Source organism: Coloeus monedula, assembly GCF_965178545.1.
Source record: "Coloeus monedula genome assembly, chromosome: 4".
NCBI classification, from domain to species: domain Eukaryota; kingdom Metazoa; phylum Chordata; class Aves; order Passeriformes; family Corvidae; genus Coloeus; species Coloeus monedula.
Genome location: NC_138784.1, coordinates 25,325,292 through 25,348,563, shown reverse-complemented (window position 1 = coordinate 25,348,563; position 23,272 = coordinate 25,325,292). Strand labels below are relative to the sequence as shown.

Below are 23,272 nucleotides of genomic sequence, written 5' to 3'. Positions count from 1 at the left end.
AGCTCCTCTTCAGCACCTTTGGGGAAATGGTGTAAACCACAGTGTGAGCTACGTAAAATAACGCTGTCCTTATCACGTGGGATAGTCGGGATAAACCCCACACAACCCGGCGATGTGGTGCAAAACCCACTCGCCCACAGAACGGATCTCACAGAGGTGTAAAACTTACTCTAGGTACCTCATTTCAGTGCCGCGGCGTCTCCCCTCCATTGACGGCTGCGGCAGCCCCACGGCGTAGGCGTAGGGATTGCTCATCCTTCTCCTGAACTTAGAGACCGGAGCAGGAGCAACACCTAAGTTAGATACCTTGAGTGGGCGGGCTGACTACACGTTGGCTGTCAACACCTCCTAATTTCTTTCCATTGATTGTTTTCAAAATAGGACTCATCATGGAGAGGCTGAGACATCTCAGCTGTTCAGACTGAGTCTTGCTTTCCATTGTAAGCCCTGTTTTTCTTCCTGTTGTTTCATAATTCTCTACCCCCTCTGAAAAAAAAAAATGTAACAAATTTTAAAAAAATACCACCCCTCACTTCATGCTGCTGTGGATGGTGGCTAGTACGATCATTTTTTCCAGCCTTGCAGCAAGGAACTGCCTATTGTCCTCGCACACGTGTTGCTCTCCTCCCTAGTGATAAGAGAATAACCAGGGAGATGAGTTCAGCTGTTTGCAGGTTTGAGAGCTGTAGTGGTGGTGAAAGTGTTTTAATAAGAAATCCTGGTGCAGGCTCTTAGGAAATCTGGTTTTGTTGTGGTTTGCCTGTAGGGCCATTGCCAGCTAGCACAGTTGCAACCAGATCTTGTCGTGATGCTCTAATGGGACATTTTTAAGGTGCAGATGCTTCACGTAGCCTCAAAATACCTTCCCAATATATGCCATGGTGGTTTCAAACTCTTGTCCTGTGACATCTGGCACACCAATAGCCCTGCAGGCCTCCACACCTATCCCGCAGGCCAGGTCAGGGGGAGATCTAGTCATCCCCATTAGTTTTAGGGGTTTGTGGGACAGATGTCAAACTAATTTCAGAGAAGTAAAGAGAATCAAAGGAGCCCCCAGTAGACTCAAGGCACAGCGGTTTTAGGTGCAAGCACCCCGACTGAACTCGGTGCCAGTGAGACTGACCCAGCCAGTCTAAAGGACTCACTAGAGAAAAATCCGTCCCTGTCTTAAAAACAAAGAGTAAGGAAAAACCACTGAAGCCTGAGCAGCTTGAGTATCACTTTACTCTATTTCCAGGCAGGGTCATAGGTAGATGATTAGTCAAATTCCAAACATCCTCTTCCTTGCAGTCTGGAGGTTCAACAGGGATTAGCTTTTTGTTTCTGATGTAGAGCTTCTAAAAACTGCCAAGCATCATCCACATGAAAATAAATAACTCTATTTCTATCCCATCTAGCATGTAATACAGCCGGATATTTAAAAAAAAAAAAAATGCACATCACACATATCTGCCCCAAAATCAGGGCCTGCAGTAGCTACCAAGGAAGAAATCTGCAGCAGTCCCTGCTAGCTTTCTGCTGAGACCTTCTCCTCTCCGGCAGCAATATCTCTCCCTGCTGAGGAATTTGATCAGCCCTCCCACACACAGGCTGTTCTGTCCTGGCCAGGCAGCCACTACAGCGTGGGGGACTCCCTACACAGGCGGCGTGAAGGTGGTGGAGCCACGCCAGCTGATTTGAGGGCAGAGAGCCTCAAAAGGCACCTGGGCCTCCACCGATCCTTTGGGAACCTTAAACACATAACAGGGTCATGGACATTCGGGACCTAGCTACCCTCAGCTCCCTCTACAGAGATAGAAGAGCTTCTCAAATCCTCACCTTTCCCCCTGCTGACTGCTAAGGAGCTCAAGGCTACAGTGTTTCTTTGGCTGGAAAGAGGTGAGATGGACCAAGGCCCTTTTAAAACCTTTTTTTGAAGCCTCCTACAGATTTCAAAAGGAGTTTCAGCACCCAGGTGGACATCAGGGTTACAGCTCCACACTACTGGGGGGTTAGAGCCAAATTATCATCACTTAAAATGGCTGGCATGCTGCTGGTGGGCCAGGATGGAGAATGAGGGGAATTATAAGAGTGTCCTGAGGAATTTGGGGTGGAACACGGCTAACACGGCTGAAGCATCTAAGATAAAGTCTTCTTAAGATCTCTGGCGGTGGAAATGAGCAAAGGTATGCCTTGCATTTCTACTTCCACCCCCTTGAGCTCCACAATTGGAACCGAGCCACTTGAGACTCAGTTTGAGGGACTCCCAGGACCCTCCTTATCCCTGCACTCATGCACCTCAGATGGCCTGGGCTTTGGAGCTGACATGGCTCTGACCAACTCCCCAGCTGTGGAGAAATCTGCCCACTCTTCTGCTGGGTTTGAGTGAACAAAGGTGATCCCTTGTTCTTGACTTTGACATGCTGCCCCAGAGGAGCCAGGCTATTTCAACAAAGCTATGGAGGACCCCCAGTATTCCTTGTGTCCCTGTGCTTCCTGACCAACTCCCACATCCATGAGACCAAAAAAAAGGGCGTAGCTGGGCAAGCTGGGAGGTGCTGTCAGATGCCTGCTACAGAGGTGCCTGCTGCTCAGTTCCAGTGGCTGCTCCTCCTGCACCCGGACACTTCGGATGGTGCATGTGCGAGTGCTGGTGAGAGACCGTGTGTTTTAGAGAGGCTTGGCTGCAGGAGACTCGCAGGCACCCAGAGAGTCTAAGGGAGCATGTGTGATGCTGTGAGATGAGGCCACTGGTATGCCAGTGGGTGTACGTATGTGAGAAGGCAAGAGAGAGGGGGAGAGTGAAGGAGAACACATGGATGCCCAGGGATGTGTGAATGAGACAGAATTTGCACGTAGCTGAGCATGCGAGCGGCTCGAACAGGAGCGTGTGCGTAGCATAGAAAAAGCAGGGAAGATGCTTGGGATGCAGAGCGAACGCCTGCCGAGCGCCTGCGGTGCATGACGGTGCAGGAATGTATCAGTGGCTACGAGCCTGCACAAAGATGGTGCAGAAACCCCTCCTGGTCGTGCCCGGAGTGTGCTTTGCGAGTGTGCAAGTCGGCGCCGGGAGATCACTCGTATGTACGTGAGAGGGCGTGAGTACGGGTGTTTTTTCAATAGGATATGACTCCTTCTTGAACTCACCTGTTAGCAGCCTTCCCCTCCCCATCCCTCTCCCCCCACAGCAAATATCTGCTTGCTTAATTTCCCTTCAGATGTTTATTACATCGTGGAGATAATCATGCAGCAAAATACCTCCGGGTGCCACGAGCAACACCAGATTGTCTTACAGCAACGTGTAAATTTCTTCGGCTTCTTTTTTTTCCCCTGCACACAAAGAGATGTAAGATATTAAAGTCATCTCTCTCCCTGGAGCTAGTGGTGTAGCAGGGCAGGGAAGGCGGCGAGTGGAGCTGAGAAAAATGGGCTCCAGACTGAAACAGCGAGAACCTGGGGCCAAAAAAAATAACAAACTACCGTGCCGGGAACTCCTCTCTTCTTATCTCTTGCCGAGGAGGCAGGAATTTCTGTCCCCATTCCTCACGCGATATTAAAGCCACATTATACAGGTTGCTGCAGCATTAGTCATTTTTAATTAATTTATCATTTAAATTAACACACTTTTTATTTTGTCAGCAATGAACTGCTACTCCCTCACTAGATTTGTTCCTTGATACCCAGCCAAGAGGAGGATGGCAAGTTATGCTCCACCCATCTCCTCTCCCTCATAAAAGGAGCAGCCCCGAGTGCCAGCTTAGTCTCTCTTGCAGCTCGCAGAAAATAAAGACCTGTCGGCTCTCTCGCCTCTCCTGCAATTTTACCTTTTCTGCATTTTTTTGTTTTTCCTTTCTTGTCGCAACAGAGTGCAGGAGGCAGCATCAGTGGCTCCACTTTGAGGCTTGTCAAGGCTCAGCGCACGCACGCACACACACTCACAACCCAGAGCAAAACATTTGCTCTCACCTGTCTCCAAACCCAAAGCAAACCTCCCGTCCAAGCAAACCGCCAACACTTGGAACGAGAAGGCACCTAAGCCAGAATCTAATGTAAGGGGAAGAAATTAAATGTACACTGGCAACTTTTCTCTAAAAAGCAAGTGGCCAAAAGGAAGGAAAGGAGCATTTTAAGAAGAGGACAACTTAAGGAAGAATTCATTTTTCGGATTTCACACCAAACTTTGAAAAGTTTTTTTTTCTCTTTTAGTTGTTATTCTGTGCACCTTCTTCTAAGAACATTGAGACATTGTTACCTGCATGTAAAAGCTTTTACATAGATATAATTTTTTTTTACAAAAAAAGGGAAGAAAACCAAGAGGAAGAATAGCATGTGGACCACCTAGCTGAAGGCACCACTGAAGCATCCTTTGCGACAAGGGGGACGCAGACTCTGGATGTGTGTAATTCCGAGGGACTGCATTTTTTTCCCACTGGGCTTATGAGATAGCGCAGAGCCAGGCGAGTCACCGAGAATTACTTCTGTCTCCCCTCACCACCACCACCTCCACGTCCTCTTCCAAGGGCTCCTGCGACTCTCCCACCTCCTCCCGGCTCGCAGGGGACATGGGAACGCGCGGCGCCCTCGATGCCTGAGACCGAGCGGCCGCGGGGCTGTCTGCGGGAAGCGCTTCCCTCCCGGGGCTCGCCGTCCATGTGCCCGCAGCCGGCGGGGCCTGGAGTCGGGATGAATTTCGGCGTGGTCTTCGCGTTCATCCTCTCGCTGCCCCTGGCCCGCATGGAGGTGAGTTTCCGCCGCGGGCAGCGGGCGGTGCTGCCGAGCTGCCAGCCCCGCGCTGGGGGAGAGCCGGCGGCGGCTCCGGCCCGCAGGTGCGGCGGGGGCAGCCGGGCTGGCCGGGGAGCGGCGCGGCGGGGGCGCGGAGCCGGGCGGGCGGGCGGTCCCTGCCCCGCTCCGCGGGAAGGGCTGCGGCGGGGCCCGGCCGCGCTAATGGCGGGCAGCGACCGCCGCCCCCCGCCCGGAGGGCAGCGCCCGCTGCAGCGGACACCCCTCTGGAGAAGGCGCTGCCGTCGGGACGGGCCCGCCGCGGGGGACTCGCCTGGGAATACGCCCACCCCCGCTGCAGGGGCAGGGGAGACCAGGCTGAGGCGGCTCCTGGTTAATGTGGGAGCAGGGATGCTGCCGGCGAGCCCCGGGGAACCCGCAGCTTCCTGCTCTGCCTCGCCCAGGGCTGTCACCCCGGGGCGGGCGCCGGCTCCCTCGAGCCTCTCACTGCACCCGGTGATTTTGGCATGGCGGCAGTGCGCGTGCAGCAGGGACCCAGGCCCTCTTGGCACCTCTGGAATAACGCACAGGGTGAAACCCACCCTGGCATCGCCAAAGGGCCAGTGGAGAAAGGGCGTGGGGCTTTGGAAAGAGGGGAGGAAGGGGACAGTGCAAGGAGAGACGCCAACACCGAGTGGCACGGTTATTCAGCAAGGTGTGTGCCCAGCTGGGGGAAGGGGCAGGAGGGGAGTGTCTGCTGTGCTTCCACGGTCACGCAAGCATCTTGCCCTGCAGTCCTGAATACGTGGCTCAGGAAAAAGCCGAGCAGAGGGTAAGGGCCAGGTGGTGGATTTGAACAAACACCCCAACCCACTTCGGTTTCCCTATGTGGAAATTGAAGCCTCATCCCCAGCCCTGGTTGAAAAAAAGGAGGGCCAAACCCCCAAATTCTTTGACCTGTGCTGTCACATTTCATCATCTGATCGCATGTGGATTGAGAGGATCAGAAAGCCCCTAACATTCCCACACAGCGCTTGGTTCCCACTTCAGCTCTACCCCAGATGGTAAAACTGTGGGTTGGATCTGCAGCTTGATTGTCAGGGGCAGGAAATATGCTTCCACCAAAACTTTCCCTTCTTTGCATCATTTTTCTCTTTTCCTTCCTCATTTTTCGGCAGAGTAAGTGGGTGCACCTCTTGTGGGATGGCAAAGAAGAGGTTGGGTGCAAAGCATCACGTCACCTCGCTATGGGCCCATTTTGCCCTTGCCCAAGCCGCAAAAGGAAGCAGTTAGAGCTGTGGGCTACCCAGTGGTCATGTTTGTTTTGGGCAGAGGATGGTATTTCCTCTGTGGATGGCTCAGATCTCCTTCTCCCATGCAGCATGAAACATCAGCTATGGCTGGCTCTGGGGAAGGGTGAAGATGGAAGTGTCTGATCCCAAGGAGCTGTTATTCAGTTGCCGTAACCAGATTGAAACACTGCACAGCTCTATGACAGCCTAGTGGAGTTAGAGTTTGGTGATTCTGGCCCGAGGTTTCGTGGGAGGAATTGTGATATTTGTCATTGTATGACAGGAGAATCAAGAACATTTCTGCTTGGGTAGATGCTTCTGCCTGTGACCAGTCCCCACAGTTACTTTGAGGGCAGTGTGTTGCACCCTCTGCACCAGGCGCAGACAGCACAGCTCCCACCCGGCTGCTGAACCAGAGTCCTCCTCTGAATGGGGCTTGCAGCTCCTCCCCAGCCCCGTCAGAGAAAGTGCATGAGGAGCAGTAGCTCCCCAGATCAACAGAGGCCCTGAGCAAAGACATGGAGCCTCCTGAGTCCCTCTCCCTCTTTGATCACACCCATCTGGAGCTGGAGGGCCCTGGAGCTCTTCCAGCCGGAGGGAGTACAAGCCTCAGCGGGAAGGTATTTGCCAGTTGGGAAGCGAGGATGCTGAACCTATTTGCATTTGCCCCACGGGCTGTAATAGTTGCCTTGCAACATTTACAGAGATGGGCTGAGCCAGTCGTGGTTGTGCTGGGGTGAAGCCCCACTGGCAGTGCTTTCTGGAATTCCCAAGGAATGGGGTGCGGCTGGGCACTTGCTTATAACCTCGGCCCAGCTCCCCATTGCGTCTGCCTGCTGCAAGGCTCCGGCATTCTTCCCTAGTCTTCCTAGCACGAGGCAGTTACAAGGACAAAGCAGTGGAAGCCGGGATGGATGACACGTCTGGGGTGAGCTCGTGGAAGGAGCCAGGCGAGTCGTCCCTGCCTCCCTCTCACTGTCAGCTGATGTGCAGCAGCAGGAGGGAATGACAGGGCTCCTGCGCTGTTTCCAGTGCTGCTGGTACACAACCAGCCCCGGGGGTGGAAATGCCTCCAGCCCTCTCAGGGGAGGTGTGGGCGAAGTGTGGAGGAGCAGTGGAGTCCCCCTTGAAATGGAAAAAGGGTGGGTAGGTCTGGCTGTATTTTAGGAACACGGACTAGATCAAACGTTGCTTGATTATTTTAAGCGGGGAAAACATAAGCCGTGATTCCAAGTGCAAGGGGCTCATGTGAAGAGGGTTGTGCCTGCTGCAGAGTACTCTGGCAGGCATTTGTCAGGGTCCCCCTGTAGCCAGGAGTGGTGCTGGAAGGGTGGAGGCCCTGTGCCGGAGGAGGGCTGGTGGCAGGTGCTGCTGGTCTTGCCCTCTGCCAGGGAATTCGGTGGAGTCTCCCCTCAGGGTCCACACATCAGCTTCAGAGGGAATTAAAAAATGCTGTTTGTTTGGGGTTTTTTGCCTGGCTGATCACTCGAGACTCTGCTGCCAAGATCCTTTGCTATGGTCAGTGTGGAGGTGCTCAGAAAGTCCTCCTCTCCTGGGCTGAGGAGCAGATAGCTGGGTGCTTCCCTGCCCTTCACAAACTGGTGCTGCTGCTACCCTTCTGTCCTTCTGTGTGCAGTCACACCAGCTCAGAAAAAGGAATGAGGAGTCCTCGCCTCGGGAGTATCCTTCTCTGATTTCTTTGAGCCGTGAGGGTCTGCCTTTCCTGCTGGTTGCACAATCTTTGCTCTCTCCTCCTCTGTACCTCCCAAGAGACACACCTTCAGGCAAGACCGTGAAACCCCCGCCAGAGGGTGTAGACCACAACACTGCATATTCCCTGCACCAGCTTGACAGCAGCTGATGGCAGGGGACCTTCCAGCATCCCTGGTGCTCAAAAGCCTAAGTTGGGAAAAAACTCCAGAGCAAGAGGTGGTGGGGCTAGGGAGGAGGCAGATTTTGGGAGAGTGCATGTGTGGGGAGCGGGAACAGGGGAATTGCTGGACCTGCGTTTATCTGCAGTGGCCAAACAGTGCTGCTGGACGTCTGGGACGAGGGAAGCAAAGCTGATGTGCCAAGAGGCCCCAGTGTCACATCGACAGTGCAGGGAGGCTGCCAGGCAGGCAGGACCCCTGGCCAGCTGCTCTGCTGCCTTCTGTCAGATGTGCCGTGGCCCCTCAAGCACCAGCAGCCAGTGCAAGAAAGGGAAGTGAACGTCCCTGCCAAGGGATTGGCAGATTGGGGGGTGCCCTTGCGAGTCAGGGGAGAGCCAGAGTCAGGAACTGGGGAGCAGAGGGAGGGAGGGAAGAGCAAACTTTCTTCTAAGAAATCAGGGCCTCGCAAGAATACGAGGCCAGGCCTTGGGGCACTTGACAGCCAGCCAAGAGTCCATTGAGACAAAAGTGTTCTTTGATCTGCCGCACAGTTAAAAAAAGGAGATTGTTAACCTGTGTTAGACAAATAACTCCAGAGGAGCTGCTAAGCAGGAAAAGCACCAGCTGCTTGGGCTGGTCTGTTGGGGATCCCACCTCTCTTGCAATGTTCCTCTACCTTCTGACCCCATGGAATTAGGTGGAGGTGACTGATGGACCTCTCCTTCCCTGCGTCTCACCCCACAAGTGCCCCAGGTGTGTGTGGTGCCCCGACCTCAGAGCGTTCCAGGCATGGGGCTGGGGCGGGGGGGCAGAGGCATGGCTGTTCCCAGTGACAGACCCCAGAGGGAGCAAGGACAAGGCATGCAGCTCAGGTTTGTAGCTGCTCTTAGGCCAGCCTTGGACTTGGTTTACAAGGGTGAAATAAGGAGCTTCACAGGCTTGCAGTTGTCACTGGCAGAGCTGCCTTACAAAAATGGGGGAGGAGGACAGGATTATGAGCCATGTGGGCTGGTGTTACACCACAGCCATGCTGGTAGTATCTGCAACAAGAAAAAATTGGCATCTAAAACTGCTGCCGTGAGCAGGGAGTGGAGCTTATTCCTACAGGCAGTCACCAGAAATACGGCTCCTGAGGGCCTGCATTTTCAATGCCTGATTCATGTCTGTTCCCCCTGCTCAGTTAGCAAGGTGACACCTCCCAGCTCGCTTCCAAAGTCACCGAGTCTCGTAACACCTGCCCACGCTCTCCCCCCAGCAAGTGCCGGAGTTTAAAATAAAGTTCCATTTCCTACATGTATTAAGTGTCAGGAAGGTCCAGGGGCATCCGTGCAGAGCAGCATTTATACACAAACACGTTTGGCTGACAGGTGCAAACATTGAAAGCCTGCAATTTCACCACCCAGCGCTGAGCTCTGACTGCAAGTACTGGGAATTGCAAATGATCCCTCTTCCAGTAAATGTGTGTGGCACAAGGCAGGGAAGTGCTGCAGAGCTGTTGGTGCCCCTCTTCCTCATGCAGCAGGAGATGTCAGAAGGCATCTTCATTTCGCAGCTATTCAGTGATCCCTGAATTATACAAGTCTCTCTCTCGCTGTGCATTCATCACTGATGCTGCTTCCCTCTCCCTCAGAGACTGAGGAAGTAATGCCTGGGGATGTAAAATCTGCTTTTTGCTGCAGGCGGACAGCCAGATCTGTGGTGAGATGTGACAGTGACAGGGATGGAGCAGGGCAGGAAAGCTCGGTCTGACTGAAGCGCTCTGGTGGATCTGGCTGTGGAGGTTTAGGACACTGGTGTTGTCTGCTCTGCGGATCTCTTCAGGAGGTTTCTGCCCCATGACTTGGGCTGCAGCAACCTTCATATCACTGCATCCTAGTTTAAGTTATAGTATTAGAGGGTGGTCTGGCAGGGCTGAGGAGGGAGCACTCCTGCTGTCCTACTATGGAAGCAAACGGTGGGTGGCCAAGGACAGGCACGTGTGAGAAAGTGCCAGGCTCAAGCAGCCATCCAAAAGTGGCTGCAGGTTTGGGCCAAAGCCCTTAAGGTTTAAAGCCAACATTTAGCCACCTGCCTGGTGGCTTTTCTCGGCTGCGAGCGGAAGGGAAATGTTCTGCACTGAACACAGGCAGGGAGGGAATAGCTGTACAGTAGGAGGACCACACACATGCCACCAACTGTCCATAAAAACCCACACGAAAATCCCTGCGTTTCAGAGGCACACAAGCCAAGTTCTCCTCTCAGTTACAGGGACATGTGTAGGGCTGTACCTCAGACGACATCCAGCACCCGGCTGAAAGGGCAGTTTTTCCGCTTGAGTAGCCCTGAATGAAGTGAGCTGGGAGCTAAGCAAACACTTTGGCCAGTACTTTCCTCTGTCTCTTTTTCTAGTCTTTCGGAAGTATGTTTTAATGAGCATTTGCTTTCCCACACCGCTCTTTTGTACTCTTATTAAGTGCTGTCACCGGGGCCCACTCTAGCCTAGTGCCAGAGTAAAATTCCCAAGAGACTGATGGCATTGCACCTGCCTGCACAAACTCTGCATTTGGCCCGTTGTCTGATGTTGCTAAACTTGCTTACTTAAGGTTTTTTAGTGCTGGTATGCAATGACATCCAAACTGCCATATGTTTCTTCCTCCAAATCAGCTCCTCAGCGCATCACCTCCCTGCAGCTTTTGTGGTTTCACCGCGGGCTCATGCCGGAGCAGCCTCAGCTGTGAAGGTCAATCTCCATCTCCACCCCCCGCCTGTTTTTTTCTTTAAAAAAGAGTATGCAAATGATGTATATTATTGGGCCTCTGTGGTTTGAAAACACACGCGCTCGCACACGCACATACACACGATAACTGACAAAGCCCGTGAGGGAGTTTCATAACGGAGGGAAATATTGGGAAGGTTTTATCTGATAGCATAAGGGAAGTCTGTTAAAACGCCTTTACTGCAGGCAGCAGGAATGAGAAGCCACCTGCAGAAGTCATACACCACCAGAGAAGGAAGCCTTGATGGCTGCTTGCATAGTGTCCAGTGCTCTGCTGCGCAGCCCGGGTATTTTTTGGCTTTTTTAGTCTCCTGACAGCTTTGTGAGAGGCAGCGAGAGGAGCTCTCTTGCTTTTGCTTGGTTTCAGGCTCATGCCTTCATGAGGAATAAAGCCCTCAAGGTTTAAAAGCCAACGCAAGACAACACACGTCTTTGCGTTTCGCTGGTTCTGTCATGTCTCCCCTGCACTTGATTCCCTGCTCCATGACACAGTCAGTGTTTGCAGATCATCTCTCTAATGCTTGTTTCTCCCTTTCTTTTCTTTTCTTTTTGTTGTCTGGCAGGGGGACCCTATACCCGAAGACATTTATGAGATTTTGGGTGGCGGCTCAGTGCGCTCCATCAGTGACCTCCAGCGTGCCCTGCGGATAGACTCCGTAGGTAAATCTCCTCTTCACCAAACACTCCTTCTCTTTTTAATTAAATCTTTGGGGGGGGCTGGGAGGGGATATTCTGTTTTTCAGCAGGCACACTATCAACAGACTTTATTATAAATATAGGAACCATTCAGGAGCCAAGACCTGTCTGTTTACAGACTTAGTCCCCTGAAACTTGTGGGAGTTAGAGGCAACTAGATGCTTTTTTAGGTCTCCTAACTGTCTGGTCTATTGAGGGACACTGGCTTCCAAGAGTGGTAGGAGATGGGCAAGGTGAGTCCAAGGAACTGAGATCACCATTCTTCACCCTGGGAGATGCTCAGGCAGCAGGGCTTGAATTGGACAAGGAACAGTTTAAGAGGCAGCAGAATGGGAGCTGGAAATAGGGTGACAGAGGAGGAAAGGGCTGAGTGGGCTTCCACAAAAGGCCACGGGCTCCCAGAGACGTTTAGGAGGAGAGCAGCAGAGCACGTGTCCGTGGGTGAGATACGGGACAGGGGCTAAGTCAGTGTAGCATCGCTTCACCTCCTGCCCGTAGATAAGAGCTCCAGGGGCTGCAGGGCCTCGGGGTCACTTGGCCAGGGCTGAGTGCAGGGAGCAGCGGGAGCGGCGAAGCGTGGAGGGGTCGGCACGTGTGGGAACTGGAGCACGCGCCACGGCGGCTGGGCCGGCCCAGGAATTTATTTATAAACGGTCTCTTCAGAGCAAATTCCTTTCTATTCTAACCCTGCTCCCGCCCGTCGTCCCCCAGCCCCCCCAGCTCGACTTCTCTCTTGTGTTTTGTCTGTTTTGAGCTTTGTAATCCTTGCCGAGACACTATCTACGGGGGAACAGAATTTCCTGCTTTTGTTTCCTATGCCAGTCCAACCACTGGCGCAGTCTCAAAAGCATTCCCGCTGCCTTTCAAAACGGTCCTGGAGGGGCAGGGGGGGAAAGCGAGGGGGAGGGCACCAGCTGCGTTCAGCTATTGTTTGTCTTAGAAAGAGGCGACCAGGCTCCCCACCACCGCCAGGGCCACTCCCTGCCCTCACCAGTTCCCTCCTCCTTGTCCACAAGCCACACAATGGGGCAACTTCCAAAATTAGCTGTGCGGGATTGTCCCAGGCTGGCCCCCCTTGCCCCAAATATCTTCGGTGCTGATACGTGGTGTAGAAGGACAACCTAGAGGAGGGAGGGACACGATTCTTGACAGATTTGTTTTGAGTCAACAGTTGTTGCTATTTTTTTGCCCCCATTTCTCTCCTCTCATCAACTTGTGCACCAAAGGCAGCCCCCACCCTCGTTTGATAAAATGCCACAGGATGGAGGGGCGGGCAAGGAGCAGCTGAGAAGATGCATCCAGTCTGTCATGGCCCAGTGTCTAAGGAACAGATACACCTCTATCGTGGCTATTAACCAGCCTCATGATTAAGAAACGAAATGGGCTTATCTCTTTGGCTCCAGAAGCCCAGGGGTATGAGAGAAGGCTGCAGAGCTTTGAGTCACTGGTTTCACTTCAGGTCCCAGACAGGAAAGGCTGGTCAAGGAAACAGAAAGTGGCGCTGTGAAGCTGTTTCTTTGTTGCACCCTATGGCTCTCATCTGTTCGCAGGTACTGACTGAGGGGCATTTCCATTCGCTTGCCCTGTGAGGAATTAGCAAATTAGCGTGTTAGCAAAATAATCCCAAAGTGGCTGGAGCTATTCCCTGTGCTGTCTGTGCACCCTGTGTGTGTCACAGCTGCTTCCCTCCACTGACTGCACAGGGAGCCAGAATGGGGCAGCTCCAGCAGGCAGATGGGCTGAGATAGTGCTCTCCTCACCCTGAGCACTACTGCAGACCCAGCAACAGAGGTGTTGAGTAGAGTGGGAGTCATCTCCTTAACTGTGGTTGCCCACAAAGCAGTGGCTGCCCATGTAAACCAGTCATCCAGACACCTTCTGTAGCCCAGAGAGAACTACAGGCCCTTCTAAAGCATGATCCATCAGTTCTCAATTTGGGTGTTTGCCTGAGGCCGAGACGAATGGTGCCTAGAATTGATCATACTTTTCCAGCCACTTTAAAGAGTGTCTGTCTGTCCACCTCATGTGTAGGTGTTGACTGCTCATTGACAGGCACATGATTCCTGCCTTGTGAATGCAGCCTCTGTGCCCACATCCCAAATCCATCAGCGACTGTTTGAGACGTGAGCAAAGTCCCTGCTCCCCTTTATGAGAGGGCTGCACTAGCGCAGGGCTGAGGAAGAGGAATGGGACATGATAGGTAAGGGAAGTCTGCTCCACCACATATCTGATAAACACAGATCTTCCACTGGCCCCTAATTCCCTTAAAGAAAATTGCTCCCTTGATGCTGACGTCCATTCAGTTTCCTTCAGCTGCTAAAGCAGGTCGGAGAAGGAAAGAGCTGTGGCTGGGTGGGAGCTATCTTCGAGCGCAGCCATTGTCCCGAGCTCAGGAGGGGCTGCGTGTTGGAGTGCTCCATGGGGATTATGGGCATTTCTCTATTCAGCACTTCCTATGGGAAAAAGCAGTGGGGTGGGAGGGAACCGCTCAGGGCTGGCCTGAATGCTATCGGTCTTCCTCTCCCATCACCGACTGAACCACCTCCAGATCCTGCCTCTTACCTTAGAGTACTATAGAGGAAAAGTAATTTTAGCTTTATTTTTCTGTTCTTCTGTCATAAAACTGCTCTAACCTAGAGCAGCTGAGGTGAGTTGGGAGAGAGAAAGCAAGCACCCCACCTACCACCCATCCCCCCCTTCACCTGCCCTCTCACCTACCAACTCTCCCAGTCCCAAGCCATCCCAGCAAGGCACCTCAGTGTTAAATACCAAGTGTTCTGCTTGTCACATCTTTGGTCCTTGATCCTCCTTGGTGTTATCCTGGTCTCAGCTGGCCAATCTGAATCCCTCTGCTACTTCTCTCTGACACCAGAAAGTCCCAGCACGGGGCCTTATCTTTGTTGAGCTGGAGTTTTCCTCTCCTAGACGTGGCTGGGTCCCCTCTTTCAGGATAGGCTTGTTGCTTTGAGCTGCCTAGTCTGAGCAAAGAGTGTCTGTGCCACAGCACAGCTGTGACCTTGCTTGTGGATTTACACCTAGCATGACGTCCTGGGTCCGTGGCTTATCCCATGTCCCTGCACTTTGCCTGGTGATTTGAACACAAGTGCTTGCTGTCTTCTCCTGCCTCTACCTGGTGCTATTAAGTCATGTCTTACCCTTTGCAGAGCAGGACAGCTTGAGCCTGAACCTGAATGCAACTCAGCCCGATCAAAACCCTGTGGCCCTGTCCCGAGAGCGACGAAGCCTAGGTGAGCTGGGGGTCTTGCACCTTGTGGCTGTTGGGGCACTCACTTGAGTAGCCGTGGGTGGTCCAGATACGTGTCTGAGATACAGATATAGGGGTAGAGGTTACAGTGCACCTGTATGTGTGGAGACATTAAAAGGAGGGTCGGGCTTGGAGTAGGAGCTGGGTGTTACACCCTGAGAGGGCAGGAGAGGGAGTCTGGACTTCTGTGCGCTGCTCTGCTTTAAATCCCGATGGTGCTTGTTTGCTCTAAAGTGTCATCTCCTGCCTGGGCTGCAGTGAGAAGCATCATTGTACGGGGGCTTCCTCCCCAGGGCATGGCTCTGTGTAGGGAGAGAGCTGGAGGGGTGGGAGAAAGAGAAAGAACGTATGTGTGTGTGCGTGTGCATGTGAGAGCCATGTGGGGTCCTTCTTTTGCAGCAGAGGTGGCTGAGGTGGGTTGATGACAGCTGCAAAGCCCATTTCATCCCCCGTTTCTCTCTTGGCCCTCCGCAGATGCTCTGGCAGCTGCAGAGACAGCTGTCCTCGCGGAGTGCAAGACGCGGGAGGTGGTCTTCGAGATCTCCCGCAACATGGTGGACAGCAGCAACGCCAACTTCGTGGTGTGGCCGCCCTGTGTGGAGGTGCAGCGCTGCTCCGGGTGCTGCAACAACCGCAACGTGCAGTGCCGCCCCACGCAGATCCGTGTCCGGCACGTCCAGGTGAGGGACACACCTCCCACTGCTCCCTCCTCCTGCACCCATCGCCAGCCCCGTGCCCCAAAGCCAAACCTGGGGCGGGTCTCAGGTGCTGGGCTCATGCAGCCATCTGTCCCCTCTGCACTGGCCACACAGCGCTGCAGCCGCTGGTGCGGGTGACATCCGTGCCAGCTGCTGGAAGGGCTGGTGCTGTCCAGCAGCTGGGGACTGTCACCACACAGAGCTACAGGGCACTGTCCCCAGCTGCAGTTCCGTGCCACAGCCCTTCCTATGGGTCGAGGCGGCCTTGTCTGCTGTGTTAGAGCAGAAGAAACAGGGTGCTTTCATCTTGGGAACTGGTTTTGATACAAGAAGAGGAGGGTTTGCAGTGTCAGTCTCCATCCCCCCACCACTGCTGCAGCTTCTTTCCGAGACACGCACTGGAACAGCTTCTCTTTCTCAGCCCACAGTTACCTCCTGACCTGCTCCATCAGCCAGGAGACACCTGACAGCTAACCTCTTGCTCCAATCCTCCCCTCACAGCTACCAGTGATCTCCTCGCAGCTTCCTCCCAGACAGCTTGTTTAAAAATAATATTCATCCCATACTAATCCTCTGCCTGAGCCATAAGAGACTCCCCCAGGCAGGCAGCAGAGGTTGGCTGGGAGAGATTGTATTCACACACAGCCCTTTTCATCAGGAAATTCCTTTCTCAGAAAAGCCAGGCTGAACGAGGAAAAAATTGGGGGGGAGCAGGAGTTGTTTTTCTGGAAAAAAACAAGTGAGAGGTCAAAAGCCAGCCTGAAAAAGTGACCTGGAAATGGTTTCTTTGGGGACAGAGGTCTCTCTATTGTTTGGCTGGAAGTGTTTGTCTAGCGAGCAGCGTGTGGTCTGAAGCGTGTGGAGTGGGCTTTCAAGGAAAGATAAACAGCCTGGCTGCTTCAGTGCTGGCTGAGGGATGCTGCTGGGGGCAGTGGGTTTAGAGGAATTCCATCCCAGATGCACAGCAGAGTGAGTATTTATAGCTTGCGGAGCACTTCAGGGACCACAGAGTTGTTAGATAAGCTGAGTGGGGTCAGGCCTGGCTGCTGCTGGAATGGGAGGACCCCCTAGAAAGCTTGTGCCCTGTGGTGGGATGTGGAGCAATGAGTCTTCCCTCTGAGTCAGCACTGGTGGAGAGTCCGAGGGAATTTCCAGAGCACCGCCTTTCCCGTGAAACGCAGAGCCGAGGGCTTCAGCCCTGCGAGTTATTAAAGAGCTTGAGACAAATTCAGACAGGCCTCAGCAGAGCTGGTGAGGCTGCGTTAGCTTCCTTCGGACCTGAGGTTTTCTCCTTTTGCCCTTCCTGTAGGTTCCTGTGAGAATTACCCTGGTTGCCCCCAGGTCTCTGCCATCGCAGAGGCTAGCATGTCCTGCATGTTCCATGTTTCTGTCTCTGATCAACCAGACATCCTGCTTAAGCACTGGAAATAGGAGCAGGGGAACCAACTGGTCTAGGTCTGCTCTGCTGCCATGTTCAGAATTATCTCCCGTACACACCACCCCTGAATCTGAACAGCGCTCTGTAAGCTGCCTTCTGACCCTTTAGGAAGAAAGCCAGGACTAAAGTGCACTGACACTGAGTATTAAAGCTGTATTAATCTTTTGCTTGCCTTCCTCTTGCAAACAGGTGAAGAAGATCGAATTTGTCCAGAGGAAGCCAAAATTCAAAAACGTCGTTGTGCCTTTGGAGGACCATGTGCAGTGTCGGTGTGAAGCCGTGTTCCGACCACCCCCCAGGAACATCCGTCCCGGGCCACGCGAACAGAGACGTAAGGATCTCGGCATTAGTAGAATGAAGGGAGTTGTGAGAAGAGGGGCTGGGGAGAGAGAAAAGAGACCTCCACTGGTTTCATTCTGCTTAGCTCCAGTGAATCCCAAGGGCCTTCACTGGTTTAGACCAGCTGAGGGACCTTTCCCAGGATGTCTGCCTGCCAGGAATGGGCTGAAACTGAGGGAAAAGAAGGAGGGGAAGGTGAGAGGTGAGGGGAAGGGCATGGTGGGAAAAGGGAGAGGGCAGAGACTGTGGAGAACAGAGGACAAGGAGCAGAAGAACAGAAAGAGGCCTTGTGGCCCTGCTGTTGCGGAGCTCTTTGTTGACAGTGTGTGGAGAAGGATATTTCAACAAGAGCCGTCTGCCCCTGGCTGTACAGACACTCTCCCCTCTGTTTTGGCAGGCTTGTCACCGGCGTTCACCACAGCCGCTGTCTCACAGAGGCGGCGAGTACGCCGGCCGCCGGCACAGAAGAGGAAACATAAGAAGTACAAGCACGTCAACGATAAGAAAGTGCTGAAAGAAATCCTCATAGCATAGAAGTGCTGGCAGGGGAGAGAGAGCACAAGGCAGGTAACAGCAAGCTCCTTTTCCAGTTGGGAGGGATGTCCTCCTGGGACACGGCATCTTAGACCCTTCCCACACCGCTGGCCACTCGTTCAGTGTGGGGCTATTGCAGGACAAAACCTGGGTTGAAGGAGGAGGAAGAGCTAGGTTAGGTGCCAACATGTGCATTCTATTTATGGAATTAAGGCTCTTTGCAAAGTTGGAATGATCATGCTGCAGCCATCCTTGCTCTCAGGCCCCACCCTCTCCTCTGCCTCCCTTCCAGGCAGAGAACAAGCCTGACTTCTCCCTACTCCTAAATCCCCTCAGAGTCCATGTAATTCATCTCTTGTGTGGAGCAACTCCTGTTCTAGTTTCTTTCTTGATTCTCCATTGAAAACAGAGAATTAATGTTGCTCTGGGGATCCCTTTTCTTTTTATTTCATTAGTTGAGTTGGCAGAAAGACTGAAAAACAGCAACACTTTTGGTTCATCACTCTCCTAGTGGGAAGCCAATGTGCATGAGAAAGGTCATACCAGGGGAAAGGAGAACTGGAATCTCTGGCAAGAGACCTGGACTTTGTCAGGCCAGGGTCTGATTCTTCTCTCCATGACTTGTGTAAACAGGAGTAATTCCCTCATCATCAGAAGAATTTCACTGGTACAAGGGAAAGGAGACTAAGCTCTGGTTCCCCATGAGAGGAAAAGGTGCAGAAAAGAGGAAAGAGTAGTCAAGGTGCAGACTGAATTTAGAGAGAGGCGACACAGCTCAACAGGGAGAGCCCTGGCCTGTGGCTCAGCAGTTCCAGCTCTGCTGCAGCCACTTGAAGAAGACCGGGCCAGTAACTTCACATTCACTCCTCTCACCCCAGGAGAGGGGACAGCAGGCTTCCATGTGTGGCATTTCAGGAGCTGAGGACAAGGGGCACCGGGCAGTGTCTTGAGACTGGGATTCCCACGCTTCGCACTACAAGGGCTCTGATTATCCCAGGATTCTCCTGGCCAGCCTAAAGTTCCCAGGGTAGAAATAATGCAAACCCATGCAAATCTCAGCTCTGGCTCAAGCTGTTCAGGGGAAAAAATAGAGGAGGTCAAAAGTCCTCCCAGGCTTCTAATCTGGCACTTTAGCAGAAATACTTCCAGAGGAGAAAAGGGGATAGGAGGGGAGCTGCAGGGGCCAAAGGTTACATGTTCTAATGCTGTGTCTGGTTTTGTTTCACTTCCAGGTTTATTTAATATATTTGCTGTATTGCCCCCATGGGGTCCTTGGAATGATAACTTTTCCTCTTTGTCCATCTGCCTCGACGTCTGATTCAGACGGCAATTGGTGCTTCCCTTTCCATCAGTGGACCTTCTCCCACCAAAGCCTCCCTTTCATTTATTAGCATAATTTTAAAGTTTTACACACACACACACAAAAGGACAAGGATGACCTACATATATATATATATATATATATGAGAAAAGAACAAAGTACAAATAAAACCGTGAACACCAACAGCCACAACTTGTGATGAGAACAGGACAATTTCTTCCCTGCTACAGAGGACAGGATGGAAAATGTGAAAAGGAAAGCGGGTCCAATTTCTTCCGAGGGAAGGAGAAAAACAGATGGACGGAGGCTGGAAGGGGAATATTCTGCCTTTCCCTCGTGCTTCTGGTAAGGCTGGGGGGCCCAGCTGAGATCTACACTTGCACTGGACCTACCTTTTGGAAACAGGCAAATCTCAGATTGCGAGCGGCGACCAATGATGGAAAATGCACTAAGGACTTTTATCGCCCTACCTGGACAGATATATATTTTTAATGTGCGTGTGTATATTTTATTTTAAAAAAGAAAACCAAAACCACTAAGGTGTACAACATCTCGGGGAACAGAGCAAACAAGCAAAGAAACAAAACAAAGAAGCCAAATGTATTCCCCCACTCCCTTTCCCCCCCTGCTCCTGGTGCTGACTGGAAGGTGTTTGGATCGTGGGGAAGGAGCACATGGTGGCAGAATCGTCTCCACACCCCCGGCCCCTGCCAAGGGGAGCCATCTTTGCACATGCTGGTGGAGAATTCAACTTTCCAGGCTTGGACTCAAATTATTTTTTAAATTCACTCTGTATGTGTGCGTGTGTATACGTGTGTGTGTGTGTATATATATATATATATACGTGTGCGTGCGTGTGCGTGCGTATGTGTATTTATACATACATATATAAAAATATATATATATATGTTCTTAAATGGATTTCATTCCCCAGTGGCAGGAAGCTCAGAGGCACGTGCATGCATTGGCTTCACTGGGCTGGCAGAAAAGCCCATGGTTGCTGCAACGTGCCTGCGAGGCCGGGGACGGGGCAGGCAGAGGCATCATCTGATCTCTCTCTTTCTTGTTACCCTTTTCTCTCACTCTGCACCACCCCCCCCCCAGCACAACTTCCTTGCAGGAGGTGAAGTGGCACCACAACAACACCAAGGACAGCCAAACTTAGAAGCATGACTTAATCTCAGTGAGCTGTCCTTGCCTGCTCTGTGGTCTTGAAAGCAGAATCATGTCATTCCCACGAGGTTTTTAACCCTTTCCTGAATGTCCTGCATATTATGCCTCCACTAATCTCTCCCTGCCAACGTCCCCACATCTCCCATCATTTTCCTCACATTTTCCCACTCAAGCTCCTCCTTGATCTTTACCCATTAGATGTTCCCAGCCCACTTGGAAGTTGATCCATGATGTGGACAGTTCTGTGTAGGTATAGAGAAAGAAATGAGGATGGTCTTCACAGCTGGCAGCCGCCATCTGAGACAGAAAGGAGCTCTTCTAAGTGAGGAGGACTCAGAGAACAACTGGAGGGTCAGTTGTAGAGTCCCTCCTGGGCCACTGCCTGTCTTCGAGGAGGGAGGAGGACTGTGTGGGCAGGGGCTGGTTTTGCACAGGTAATAATCAGTAACCATTAGCAGACTTGTTACATATGATGGGAATTCCCAGCATCACCTTGGAGTCAGGGTCTTGGATTGTGCTGTGCTGGGCACTGCAGTTATACATGAAGAAAATGCCTGCCCAGAGCAATCACACAGCGCTTCTCCCCTTGCACACACACATCCCTGTTGTGGGGCATAACTCTGGAGGGAGATGGGGCAAGTAGCCAAAGCCACAGCCTGGGAGCTGTTACAAGTTGTGGAGGGACCCAGTCCTCACCTCCTGCAAGCCCAGAGCACTTCTCGTACCACTGCCAAGGCAGCACGTTGCTCCCTCCCTCCGCCCCCAAGCCCTCAAGTCTTAAGACACTTTCTTTTCCTGTTCCAAAATCTGTTTCTTTTGGTTTGTAAATAAGGTGAGGTTTTGTTTTATTTTATTTTAATTTTTTTGCCTTTTTTTAATGTAAGATTAATTTATACTCAGTACTGTATTTAAAGTTGTAAAAAAAAAAAAAAAGAAAAAAAGGAAATCACCTCTTGAACAGCATTTTCTCTTTCTTTTGTGAGCTGAATGAAAAGCAGAGGCCAAACCAGCTCACTGCAGGGCACAGCAGGATTTCCAGGGCCTCCAGTTTCCTTTTCAGGACACTTGTTCTGAGATTACACAGAGAAGCAACCAAAGCTGGGAAAGTCCTGAGAGCCCACACACAGCCCTGCCCACAGCCAGCCGTGCTGTGCTCCTCCTTCCTCACTTGGGCTGGTTTGAAATCACTCGGGTGCTGGAGTTTTTGTCTTGAAGAGGTCCCCTTCTCCTGAGCTGCTCTGCTAGGACACCCGGCCAGAATTTCCCTGTGCTTTCTTCCCATCTCCGGATTCCTCTGCTTTGAAGGGCTTGGGACAGTCAGCACTGTTTACACTTCCCAAAGCTGTACAAACAGTTGGCCCCTTCCCTCCTCAGTCACATCGTCTAGACAACAGCAGTCCGTCCCTTGGTCGGAAAGGCCGCTGCATTTCCCTTTCCTCCCAGCAAGGGAGGTATCACATATCTGGCACTTGGGTGCCATGCTGTGGGGAGCAAAGGCATGTCCTGCCCTGTGCCTCAATTTTGGGATCCCCCCAGCATGCGCACAGCACAGTCCATGGCTCAGCTCTGAGGATCATAGACCCACGTGGAGACTTGTGCTGCAGTGGTGAACCCGGGGACATCAGTGTGTAGGAGTAAGCCAGGGTGTCCTTAAAGGACAAGCTTGACGCTCACAGGTGTGCACCTTGCTGGACATGGTTCATTTTGGGGTGATGACATGTTTTCTCTGATCCTCCAAAGGGAAGGAGTAACAGTGAGGTCTATCTGCCCCCAAGAATGAAAATACAGGCAAAATCCCAATCCCCACTTTGGTTTCCAGAGGATAATTCAGGGAAAAGAAAGAGATTAGTTCTTGGCATGAGATGTCTTTGGGCTTGAGGGCCTGTCAGCAGGGACTTTGAGAAGAAAAGGGTGCGAAGAGGTGTACGAGGCACAGGAAGCATGGGAGCATCATCCTGGACTGGGGAGTGGGAGGAAGGGCTCGGTGTCCCAGGGTCTGGCACACTGTCTGTCCATGGAGGTCCCCGGGCAACCCCATCCACAAGTGTGGTCTCTGCTTTTAACAGCTTGGAATGAACTGGTGCTGAAAGGTTGCAAGCCCTGGCACCAGGAGCCACCCCCTGCCCAGTGCCTGGCACCCACGTGCACCAGCTGCTTGCCCAGGGGCTTGCTCAGAGCTTGCTCACTCACCACAGCACCCTGGTGCACATTCAGCACAGCTCAGCCTGGAGCACGGGCAGGAGGGACCTGTGCCGCTTCTGAAGGCTGGAGCAGGTGGCTTACACCCACCCTGAAAAGCCAGACTCAGGAAATAAATCCTGGCAGCATGCTGCTGGAAAGTGTCTCCGTGTGGGGATGTCAGCTTAGTACACCCAGTGCTACAGGTGATCTCAGAGGAGCCGGGGACTTTTGGCAACTGTCCCTGGTTTAATTGCTCAGCTGCTGCTTTATCTAGTCTTGGGATATGCCATTCAGCAGGAGATTCATCTTTTGATGGAGGAAATGCATCCAACCTTCCAGGCAGTGGAGAAAGGCTGCAGCAATGGATCCTCCTGTGATAACACGGCTCCTGAAAGTGGCAGGCAGATGGGAGAGCAAGGCTGGGGGCAATTCAGGGGCAAGGAGCAAATCCCTGTGTTTTAGAACCAGACTTTGTGGGTTTTAACACTGACACTTTGCACCACTAAAGCTGTTTCATGGGTAAATGAAGTGAAAAATCATCTGGGCAAGATCAGGCCCAGAAAAACCCTCGACTGCTTATTTTACTGGTACTCAGGAGTACAAACAGCTTAAACTCTCCCCACACCTGGCTGGGGCTCGAAGGAAGAGCCTTCTCCAGCCCAGACATGTGGCACAAAGCCCACACAGCCATTCTCCTCCCTGTGCTCAGCTTGTGCCTCCCTGGCATAAGCTGTGCTCCCACCATGATGGCCACCGTGTCCTGCTGCCTCACCTGCCCACGAGCCAGATGTGGCTGGAGACAGCTCAGTGGAAACCAGTGCCTTCCCTCCTCATCCCAGGGTGGGATAGGGATGCGCTGGAGTGTGGCCCCATCTCACTGTCCACGCACCAATATCTGGTGGGTCCCAGGGGCGGAGAAGCCAGCTGTCCAAGGGAAAAGCAGAGTACAAAGAAGGAGGAAAATATGAAGAATTGAAAGCTATTTAGGAAAAAATCCCACAACAAAAACTC

General features: G+C 52.4%; 1 protein-coding gene across 2 annotated transcripts; it reads left to right on the top strand.

Annotated features, from left to right (window-relative positions):
- Positions 1-3,769: 3,769 nt before the first annotated feature.
- PDGFB (platelet derived growth factor subunit B) lies at positions 3,770-20,954 on the top strand. 2 transcript variants are annotated; one of them, XM_082279802.1, is made up of 7 exons: positions 3,770-4,719; positions 11,180-11,276; positions 14,477-14,560; positions 15,052-15,257; positions 16,903-17,044; positions 17,450-17,615; positions 18,819-20,954. In XM_082279802.1, the coding sequence occupies exons 1-6, from the start codon at positions 4,564-4,566 to the stop codon at positions 17,584-17,586; spliced, it is 822 nt and encodes a 273-aa protein (XP_082135928.1). In that variant the 5' UTR covers positions 3,770-4,563; the 3' UTR covers positions 17,587-17,615; positions 18,819-20,954. The 2 variants fall into 2 exon arrangements, with proteins under 2 accessions (XP_082135928.1, XP_082135927.1); XM_082279801.1 differs by having other exon boundaries at positions 17,450-17,619.
- The last annotated feature ends 2,318 nt before the right edge of the window (positions 20,955-23,272 follow it).

Excerpts from the sequence above, each read along its gene's own strand:
- PDGFB (XM_082279802.1), top strand. The coding sequence starts at position 4,564 with ATGCCTGAGACCGAGCGGCCGCGGGGCTGTCTGCGGGAAGCGCTTCCC. Across the intron at positions 4,720-11,179 it reads TGCCCCTGGCCCGCATGGAG|GGGGACCCTATACCCGAAGA; the intron begins GTGAGTTTCCGC and ends GTTGTCTGGCAG. Across the intron at positions 14,561-15,051 it reads CCGAGAGCGACGAAGCCTAG|ATGCTCTGGCAGCTGCAGAG; the intron begins GTGAGCTGGGGG and ends GGCCCTCCGCAG.